This window comes from Taudactylus pleione, unplaced genomic scaffold (genome assembly GCF_031769625.1).
Source record: "Taudactylus pleione unplaced genomic scaffold, aTauple2 ptg000073l, whole genome shotgun sequence".
Taxonomy (NCBI): domain Eukaryota; kingdom Metazoa; phylum Chordata; class Amphibia; order Anura; family Myobatrachidae; genus Taudactylus; species Taudactylus pleione.
Genome location: NW_028284475.1, coordinates 4,022,276 through 4,032,994, shown reverse-complemented (window position 1 = coordinate 4,032,994; position 10,719 = coordinate 4,022,276). Strand labels below are relative to the sequence as shown.

The 10,719-nt window shown below is 46.5% G+C and overlaps 1 protein-coding gene across 2 annotated transcripts; it reads right to left on the bottom strand.

Moving 5' to 3' along the window:
• Window positions 1–479: 479 nt before the first annotated feature.
• PEX19 (peroxisomal biogenesis factor 19) lies at window positions 480–9,528 on the bottom strand. 2 transcript variants are annotated; one of them, XM_088467719.1, is made up of 8 exons: window positions 9,412–9,528; window positions 7,420–7,520; window positions 6,526–6,691; window positions 5,310–5,395; window positions 4,996–5,157; window positions 4,650–4,814; window positions 2,102–2,146; window positions 480–1,973 (listed from the first exon to the last, which is right to left on the bottom strand). In XM_088467719.1, exons 1-8 carry the CDS (start codon window positions 9,455–9,457, stop codon window positions 1,893–1,895), a joined length of 852 nt encoding a protein of 283 aa, XP_088323845.1. In that variant the 5' UTR covers window positions 9,458–9,528; the 3' UTR covers window positions 480–1,892. The 2 variants fall into 2 exon arrangements, with proteins under 2 accessions (XP_088323845.1, XP_088323846.1); XM_088467720.1 differs by lacking the exon at window positions 7,420–7,520 and having other exon boundaries at window positions 9,412–9,478.
• Window positions 9,529–10,719: the final 1,191 nt, after the last annotated feature.

The window sequence follows — 10,719 nt, the reverse complement described above, 5'->3', positions numbered from 1 at the left end:
CATTGTGTACATTAATAAAACAACAATATTCATAGAAAGGAGCAGCTGGGAAGCATTGCAATGTGTACATAGGAGAGCATTGGTAATGATTGCTTGGAGAGAGTTGCTCCACAAACTTTATAAATGCAACAGTGTTATTACAAGACATTTGGGTCAGTACATAAGTTCACAAAGAGACATCCGGTCTTATTTTTTAGTGAGATTATTATTCTTTAATTTGTGATTGGCCATCAGGGCATCCGTCCATTTGTCCTGTTGTGGTGACGACACTGTACTTATGGACAGAAGGTTTTAGAGCATTTTCCATCATTACACTATGAGGTAAATTTACTAAAGTGAGTTTTTTGTAGAAGTGAGTTTTAAAAGTGATGTTGCCTATAGCAACCAATCAGATTCTAGCTATTATCTTCTAGAAGGTGCTAGTTAAATGTTAAGTAGAATCTGATTGGTTGCTATGGGCAACATCACTTTTAAAACTCACTTCTAAAAACTCTCACTTTAGTAAATTTACCCCTTAGTCTCAACCCCTACCCCAGTTCTTTATCCCAAAGTGCCTCCATATGCCACATAATGTGCCTCACGGCCATACTACTTACCCCAAAACGATCAGATCCCAAATGTACTCAAAAACTCCTTTCAGATTTCCCCAGAAGCCACCGATTCAACCGTACAAGCCCCTCCGACACCCTCATATAGCCGACTCAGCCCTCAACGGAAGTACAAATTATTCATTGATGGTTAGGGGTATATTTACTAAAGGTCGATTTTAAGCAATTTAATATCAATCAACATCGATGCTGTGTTTCGGGGGCTAAATCACACATTTACTAACTGACAATTTTTTTTATTTGGTGTTTTAAGTATTAGTAAATGTGTAAATTAACCCCAGAACACAACATTGATGTTGATTGATATTAAATCGATTAAAATTGACCTTTAGTAAATGTAACCCTTCGTGTTTAGTTAGTGTCTAATACCACCCTGCCTAAGAATTCATTTGAAGATGAATCAGTCCGGAATTAAGGACGCAGCCGTTTCCCACGGCGGAAGCAGGGAGTGAGTACACATGGCACAGATAGCGCCAGACTCCCTTCTTCTCCTTAGATTTGCTGCGTGACCTCCCTGGATGATGCGGAAGTCACCTGCTCTGGTCACATTAATTCTTAGCTCTGGTCACATTCAGTCTTATCCTCTGCTTTAATGACATGCAGTTCCTCTGAATGGTCACCAGGGTGCATGTCACCCATCACGGATCTACTCAGAATAGAGGTAGCCATTTTTTTGAGCTGAACCCATATTCAGCCTATAAATTCATAATGAGCAAGTGACATCACTGAGGCGTGAGGCACTCCATGGCTCAGTGATATCAGCAATCTCCTAGCGAATTGGTAGATGGCTGTTTCATGAATATGGCCTCAGCCCGGCAATGCATAGCAGAGGATAGGATTGATGGATCCCACTTCTAGCACCATTTATCTTGCGTTTTACAAAGGAATTTTGCGTTCTCTACAGTTGGACATAAACAGAAAGAGGAAGATGAACAGTGCACGGAGTAATAACTAGGTATAGCTCCTTTTTACAGGCAACTCTGATGTTAAACAGACGCTGGGCTGTGTGTCCACAAAGTATCGCCAGGGTCTGGCGCAGGAGAGCTGCTTACATTATATGTCCTCAGGAGAAATAAGGCAGGCTGAAATCTTGGCAGCCATTACACAGGATCAGTCATCCACTACAGGCAAACCTGCTAGTGTTCTCGTATGTTAAACATCAACCATGTCCCACTACCGCGGACACCTGCTCTCTAGACTAAACAGCCAAGTTAAAACAGAACAGAGGCTGGGCTGCCCTCTCCCCCCGCCGATTGCATGCTGGATTGTCCAAGACTGCCGCGGTCACATGACCAGGCACTGCTCCCCGCTGGCACTTCCAGAATTCAGGTTCAACCCGTCAAGCTCAAAATTCACACCCGGAGGCTAAACACGGGGAAAAAAAAAAAAAATGTTTTTACGTCATCTATTTTTACACAATTGAATAGACATATTTAAACGTGGCTACCGATGGTCTTCACCATCGCAGGTGCAACTGCGGCAATCAAACTTACAGAATCTCCGGCCAGCTCTTTGGGTGGGTGTCCCAGTTCCTGAAGCTGTAGAAAACAGGCCCATTAGACCGATCATACAACCTACATCGTATTCACAATCGATAAAAGCGGTATGAGCCATAAACCATCAGGGAGGCAGATGTACGGAAAGATATGGTAACAAACTTTGAAATAGACGCTGAGAGGCGGGGTTGGCAACCATTGTCATACAAATTTACTGACACATCGGTGGTGGGTGGGCATTAGATTATCTATAGGGCTCCGTTATAGCCTTGCGCGGTATGTTACTGTCCAAATTATGATAATAATAAACTTGCCCTAGTGAAATTAAGCCCATTGTGAGGTTAAAACAACTCTTGTGCAGAAGTGCAAACAGTAACGTCAAATGTTTGGCAAGAAAAATCAGGGAAGGGAACGAAAGGGGCTTATAATCATGTATAATTCATAGTCATTACTCAGATCTTTCATTACTTTCTCTCCCGCCGTTCCACTTCTGCTGCTCCCCTCTGCCAAAACCTGCACTGGCTCCTATTCCCCTACAGAATCCTCTTCAAACTCCTCCCCTTCACATACAAGGCCCTCTCCAACTCTACTGCTCCCTACATCTCCAACCTCATCTCCTTACATACTCCCTCCTGCCCTCTCTAACTCTACTGCTCCCTACATCTCCAACCTCATCTCCTTACATACTCCCTCCTGCCCTCTCTAACTCTACTGCTCCCTACATCTCCAACCTCATCTCCTTACATACTCCCTCCTGCCCTCTCTAACTCTACTGCTCCCTACATCTCCAACCTCATCTCCTTACATACTCCCTCCTGCCCTCTCTAACTCTACTGCTCCCTACATCTCCAACCTCATCTCCTTACATACTCCCTCCTGCCCTCTACATCTCCAACCTCATCTCCTTACATACTCCCTCCTGCCCTCTCCAACTCTACTGCTCCCTACATCTCCAACCTCATCTCCTTACATACTCCCTCCTGCCCTCTCTAACTCTACTGCTCCCTACATCTCCAACCTCATCTCCTTACATACTCCCTCCTGCCCTCTCTAACTCTACTGCTCCCTACATCTCCAACCTCATCTCCTTACATACTCCCTCCTGCCCTCTCCGTTCTGCCAATGACTGTTACCTCTCCTCCACCCTGGTTACTTCATCTCATGCTCGTGTCCAAGATTTTGCCTGTGTAGCCCCCTTGCACTGGAATGAGCTCCCTCGCTCGATCAGGCTCTCGCCAACCTTGCAGAGCTTCAAACGTGCACCGAAAGCCCACCTGTTCACCAAAGCGTACCCTTCCCCCACATAACCATGTTACCAGGTCTCTATCCCTCCCGCCTCAGCCATCTCTACCTCGCCTACTTCCTGCACTCAGGTCCCCCTCTACACACTCATGCCTCATGTCATCTGTCTCCCCTAGATTGTAAGCTCCTAGGAGCAGGGTCCTCCTCCCCACTGTCTCACAGCCTTCTTCTCTAGCACTTCTATGACAGCCTTCACCTTCAGAGCTGTACTGTGTATGGAGCATTGTGTTGCTAATTGTTACTTGTGCTCTGTTTATATTTTGGTTACTGTATTGTAGTGTAATGTTCTGTGTACCCTGTAGTGTATGTACGGCGCTGCGGTCCACTTGTGGCGCCCTATAAATAAAATGTAATAATAATAATATAGAATTCCGTATAGCTACGTCCTAAAGATCGCGGGGGTTTACAAATCCCTCTTTCCTGCTGGCAATGTAACATTTTTACAGTTTGCAACAGGAGTGCTGCGGTGTGTATTGCAATCAGTGCAGTGTCCGTGGGAGGTAAATCTGATGTAGGAGGAGAGCAATGAAGCAGAAAAGCATTAGGTAGGGTACATTCTAGCACCCTGTACATGTCACGACCAGTGCAGTTTCTCTTTCCTGCCTGGGGTGTCACTCTCGGGTGCTTCTAGCACAATCTGGTCTGTAGCTCAGCAGTTTATTGCATCAGCGGAGTGTGCTAGAAGCACCAGAGCAGAGAGCGACACCCCAGGCGAGAAAGAGGAACTGCATGGGTTGTGACAGTTGCAGGGTGCTAGAATGAGCACTGGTGTTAGGCATTGTTCAAACACGGCGCTTGGATGAGTTACGTCCTGACCCAGCCACCGTAGGGAATGACAAAGAAGTGTCCCACGGCTGTCTTTACCACTCATTATAATAACATAGGGGTCTATTTACTAAGCAGTGTTAGGAGACAGAGTGAAAAGTGATAAGGTGCCAGCCAATCAGCTCCCAACTGTCATCTCATAGGCTGTGTTTGAAAAATGACAGTTGGGAGCTGATTGGCTGGCACCTTATCACTGCTTAGTACATAGACACCATAGTGTAGTACACTGATACTTTCCCTCCCCAGACAGAAACCTTCAGAAAAGTTACAGCATCACGCACCAAATATACCATCGTCTTCTATGAATACAGGTTTTTGAACACAGCTCATCGCACCATGTTGTTAACGTGCTGACATTCTGCACCCTTCCACACTTTACTGGTGGAGACTGGAAGGATCACTGGGATCTGATAAGTACCTGCTGCATGAGATCCATCACGGCCTCGAATCTGGCCGCCTCCTCCCCCGGCTGCTCCGCCTCGAACTGCTGGCAGATCCTCCCCATCAGGTTATGCTGCTCCTGGTATTTGCGGTACTCCTCAGCGGGCAGGGAGTCCCGATGCGTGTTCAGCCATTCTGGGTACTGCGTAAGGGGAGGAGTCAGAGAAATTCCAATAAGGGGGGCGGATTTAAATAATCAAACACAAATAATTTCAGGTATATTATTAAAATCAGTCTTAAATGGCCTTGTAGAGATTATACTGTATAATAATTGTTCCCCTATTATAGTCATAACGGCGCATCGCTGTAAGAAGAAGGGTCACCTTGTCTGTGATCTCTTTGAGGGAGGGGTACAAGACTTCCTTGGAGAGGAGGTTCTGCATGATATTTTGCATGAACGGCAAGATACTTCCTTCTTTGTCATCGCAGTCTACCCCCAGACCGTCCATCGCCCGCGACAACTCTTCCTCCGGTAAGCTAGAGTTCTGCGGATAGAGCAGAAGTCACACACGTGACCTTTTTAGGTGTATTTTTGTTACCGCTATTCCACTTGTCTCAGTCTGTCTGGCGATGTGCACCCAATACATAGATCCCCAACCAGTTGAAAAGTCATCATGAACTGTATTTTAATTATTACCTGCAAGTCGTTGGCATTTTTGGCTAATCCCGTGAGGGTCTCCTTCAGACAGGATGTAAACTCTTGCTGGGAAGACTCATCACTTCCTGTCAGGAAGAGGAAGCAGCCATTTTGAATCAAAACAATTGTTTGGCTATTACTGGTACTGACATTTGTAACAAAACTAATTTGAAGATCAAAAACATATTCTGCTTAATTGTACCTAGCACAGGGTGGTATATATTGCTGGACAGTTTGAGGTTATCCCTCTTTAAAGGTAATGGGGCACATTGCCCCTCTGACCTAATACCAAACCTAATGACATCACATACCAATTGCTGCTAGGGTACACCTCCAGCTTATTGTATGAAGACAGTATTATCACACCTCCATAAGACTGAGAGGACAGCTCTGGTTGAAAATAAAAGGACTTTGGCAAAGGGAACACAAACAATGGCCTCTCTACTCATCCAAGAACTATGCAAGCAGACTTTTTTGCACCATATCTTTGTAAAGGATGGCGTAACAAACACCCTATTGCTGTAAAAAGGAACAATATGAGATATTGATTTAATTTATGGAGAGTGCTAAACAGAATTAAGCTACGGCATATATTGCTGCTGACATATACCACAATGGGGTACCCCTGCTAGCTGAGCCGCTCACAAGTGGTTCTCTCAGGAAATAGAAATATTTTGGACTAATGTTAAGTTGATGATGCACTTCCTGTCATGTGACAATTTGGAGCCACCCCGACTATGGCACAGGTAGTTGAAAATGACCTAATGGACCCCGATAATGCACCACATGATCCAGTTAGTACAGGATATCTTATGGACAAGGCCAGGCGACCCGATTGCTATGACTGCCCTGTTAACGATCGCTATGTATGTGGCCGAATGAGCCACACATCCAGGTGACGATGGACCTTCCTCGCACGCTAAGCAATATGGAGCAACCCTACTTCCTGTCTGTCTTCATGCAACATGGAAAGCTTCTACACACTGTCTTTTGCCTTCTGGTGGGATGTCCGTCTATGCCAGGGGTGGGCAATATGCAGCCCTTCAGGTGCTGTGGAACTGCACATCATCCCAGCATGCCCTGCCACAGTTTTAGCATGCCCTAAATAGCAAAACGATGGCAAAGCATGCTGGGATGTGTAGTTCCACAGCAGCTAGAGCGCCACAGCTTGCCTACTCCTGGTCTATGCTCCTTACAATGGGTTGTTAATACTCACCAACTTTGCCGGCAGCCTCAGAGAGCTTTTGGAACTGCTCGACCAAATGTGGTTCCTCCTCTGCCAGCTCCTTCATGGCCTTCTCAAACTCCTCCGTGGCCTGGGCAGCCAGCTCACTGCTGAACAGCTCCTGGAAGAACTTCTCCTGGGACGCGAAGAGCGGATCCTGGCGGGACGGAGATAGATGGAAGTTAGGGCAGAGAAAGGGGCGCAGTCAGTGGGATGCACAGGCTTTCCAAACATAAACCGGTCGCTCTTTGGTGAACAACTTTGTAGTATTCATTCTAGCACCCTGCACTTGTCTCAAACCGTGCAGTTCCTCTTTCCTGCCTGGGGTGTCGCTCTCTGCTCTGAGGCTTCTAGCAGACTCAGCTAATGCAACAAACTGCTAAGATACAGACCAGAGTATGCTAGAAGCACCAGAGCAGAAAGTGACACTCCAGGTAGGAAAGAGCAACTGCACGGGTTGCGACAGGGGCAGGGTGCTAGAATGAACACTAACAACGCCTGGCGTGACTGACCTATGGCCACTAGGCGCAACAAACACCAGCTCACCCTTCCGCCTTTCATATGCGTGTAAGTGCATGCTGGTGCTTCTAGTGCCACAAGCGTACACTTTAAATGGTGCCCACATCATGAAACAAAAAGCATTGCACCCGACAATTACATAGTATTGGTTTCAGAATATAATTAAAAAAATAATATTGTCCCCTTCATGTAATACATTCATTTGAACCCTCCCTAATATAATCATAACATATATTTTGCACATATACTGATAACTATTAACTATTTTTGCCCCCTTCTTGCGGTTTAGGATTTTGCGCACAGCCACACATCACTGGGCGGTTTGCGTTTTCACCCCACAGAGAACGGAGGATCGCGGCCACTCACGTTAGCAGCATCTACAGGAGTCTGATCGGGCACAGCGGGTTTCGCAGCCTTGTCAGATGCTGGGGGAGGCCGTCCGGCCTTCTCAAAATCATCCAGTGCACCTGTTGGAAGCGAGTATTCAGTACATTTATAAGAGGGCACTGAGAGGAGCACTGACAAATAATTCCACATTGTAATTTATCATATACTATTTATGTAACGTCAGATTACGGACAGATATGCTGCAAAAAAAGATTGAGGGTACAAAGTGCGCTATTCTGAAGGTAAAGACATACTGTAGGGAGATCTGACGAGGATAGCACTTTACACTGGGGGAGACATCAGGTGACAGCTCTGTACTCTCTGGTATATGGCAGAGGAGCACAGTTTTATCCTAGTGCACAGGCACTCAGGGCTGGTATATGGCAGAGGAGCACAGTTTTATCCTAGTGCACAGGCACTCAGGGCTGGTATATGGCAGAGGAGCACAGTTTCATCCTGGTGCACAGGCACTCAGGGCTGGTATATGGCAGAACAGCAAAGTTTATATTATGGTTACATTTACTGATGGGTAAACCAGGTGACAGCACCGTTCTGTCCGGTATACGGCAGAGAAGTGCAGTTCTATCAGTTGTACAGGTTATGAGATAAAAATAAGGCAACAGCATCATTTTGTCTGGTATTAGGCAGAGCAGTACATTACAGCTATTATCCAGATGTATAGGTTCTAACGGGTAAATTAGGTAAGGGCTCCGTTCTGTCTGATATATGGCACAGCAGTGTATCTGGTTTATATTCTGGTGTACAGGTACTATGGGGTCTATTTACTAAGCCTTGGATGGAGACAAAGTGAACGGAGATAAAGTCCCAACCAACCAGCTCCTAACTGTTATTTTTCAAACACAGCCTGCGACATTGCAGTTAGGAGCTGATTGGTTGGGACTTTATCTGCGTTCACTTTATCTCCACCCAAGGCTTAGTAAATAGACCCCTAACTCAAGTGACAGCTCTGTTCTGTGTGGTATATGGCAGCACAGTACAGCTTACATTTTCCCAACCTCAGTCCTCAAGGCATACTAATAGTCCAGGTTTTATTGATATCCATGCTTGAGCACAGATGGTTAAATCAAAATAACTGAGGTACTAATTAAGTCACCTGTTCTTAAATATGGCAATCCTTAAAACCTGGACTGCTAGTGTGCCTTGAGGACTGTGTTGGGAACCCCTGGTGTACAGGTACTGTAGGGTAAATCAGGTGATCGCTTCATTCTGTGTTGTATAGGGCAGCACAGTACAGTTTATAGCCTGGTACACAGGAAAATCTGGGAACAGCTCTGTTCTGTCTGGTATATGGCAGAGCAGTGCAGTTTATATTCTGGTGTACAGATACTAAGGGGTAAATCAGGTGGCAGCTTTGTTCTGTGTGGTATATGGTAGAGCAGTGCAGTTCATATTCTGGTGTATAGAGCAGTGCAGTTTATATTCTGGTGTACAAATACTAAGGGGTAAATCAGGTGGCAGCTCTGTTCTGTGTAGTATATAGCAGAACAGTACAGCTTATAACTTGGTGTACAGGTACTGAAGGGTAATTCCGGTGATCGCTGCATTCTGTGTGGTATAGGGAAGCACAGTACAGTTTATATCCTGGTATACAGGTAAATCAGGCGACAGCTCTGCTCTGACTGGGATATGGCAGAGCAGTGCAGTTTATACTTTACTGTGCACGCAAATTAGGTGACAGCGTCATTCTGTTTGGACTAGGGCTCCATAGCGGAGACATAACTCTCGGGGCATGGACTATGACAATAGTATAAGGCACAGGAGCAAAGGTCGCCCACCGTATATGCCCTACTACAGCACACACACATAATATGGTGCAACACCTGACCCATGGTCACTCCAAATGTACATCACTGGCACCCCAGAGCCCGGCAGCTAGGCAGGACCCACCATGTACCGTGCCTGCTAGATTCAGCCCTCCCCTCCCTACATGACCCCAATCTGGGCTCTTACTATCCAGCAGCTCATCCAGCTCCTTGTCTTCCCCGGCTCCGGCCATCTTTCCTCCTTCCTGCTGGAGGGGGCGTGTCCGAGTGACATGTGCGGCCCCCCACCAATAGCGCGCGTACCACGAGTATGGGCAGCGAGGCAACTGCGGCCGGCGCCATTTTTAAAAGGCAAGAGAAGGTTAGAGGGAGGAGCCACCTTGTGTCACATCTGCTGACAGCTCTCTGTTAAATGTCACCTGGAGACTTCTACATAGTAATGCTGAGCTGTCATTGTCCTGGCCAGTATTCTTAACAATAGCTATAAGAGTGCTAATTTAAGTATCACACCCTTGTATTACACCTTATTATAACACCTCTGTATTACACCTGAGTATCACACCCCTGTATTAGACCTGATTAAAACACGTCTGTATTAAATCTCAGTATGCCTGAATATCACACCTGCTATGGATCCATAAAATCCCTCACCCAACATGGATGAAGCTGATGACAGTATAGGTGAGCATGATGTGCTAAATGCTTGCAGTGTTTTCTTTGTTCGTTTGCAACCAGTACATTTGCAACCAGGCAGCATTTGTGTTGCCTGGTATCCGGATAGAAGATCGACAAGGTAAAGGTCGACAGTGAATGTGTCATCACCAGATGGTTGACATGTAATAGATCTGACAGTGCAGAAGGTCTACGGGGTTAAAAAAGTCAACTGCTCAAATAGTCGACACAAAAATAGTCAACCAATTTTTCTTATGGCTTTTCAACATGTTTAGGGTTAGGCACTTGGGGGAGGGATAGGCTGCTGGAGGGAAGAGTTGGGGTTAGGCACTTGGGAGGGTTAGAGATAGGCACTTGGACAGTTAGGCACCAGGGGGAGAGTTAGTAGGGTTAGACACTAGTAAGAGAGTTGGGTTTAGGCACCAGGGGGAGGGTTAGGCTGCTGGAGGGGAGAGTGGAGGTTAGGCACTTGAGGGAGGGTTAGAGTTAGGCACTTGAGGAGGGGTAGGCACCAGGGGGAGGGTTAGGCTGCTGGAGGGGAGAGTGGAGGTTAGGCACTTGAGGGAGGGTTAGAGTTAGGCACCAGGGGGAGGGTTAGTAGGGTTAGGTACTAGGAATAAGTTAGGTTTAGGCACTTGGGGGAGGGTTAGGTTGCTGGAGGGGAGGGTTAGAGTTGGGCACTTGGGGGAGAGTTAGGCTGCTGGAGGGGAGAGTTGGGGTTAGGCACTTGGGGGAGAGTTAGGTTTAGGCACTTGGGGGAGGGTTAGGCTGCTGGAGGGGAGAGTTGGGGTTAGGCACTTGGGGTAGGGTTAGAGTTAGGTAC

Bases quoted from the DNA above. Each gene is read 5' to 3' on its own strand.
- PEX19 (XM_088467719.1), bottom strand. From the start codon at position 9,457: ATGGCCGGAGCCGGGGAAGACAAGGAGCTGGATGAGCTGCTGGATA. The intron at 4,815-4,995 runs GTGACCCTTCTT...CCCCTTACGCAG, and splicing joins TCAAAGAGATCACAGACAAG to TACCCAGAATGGCTGAACAC. The intron at 2,147-4,649 runs GTACTTATCAGA...TGTTTTCTACAG, and splicing joins TGATGGATCTCATGCAGCAG to CTTCAGGAACTGGGACACCC.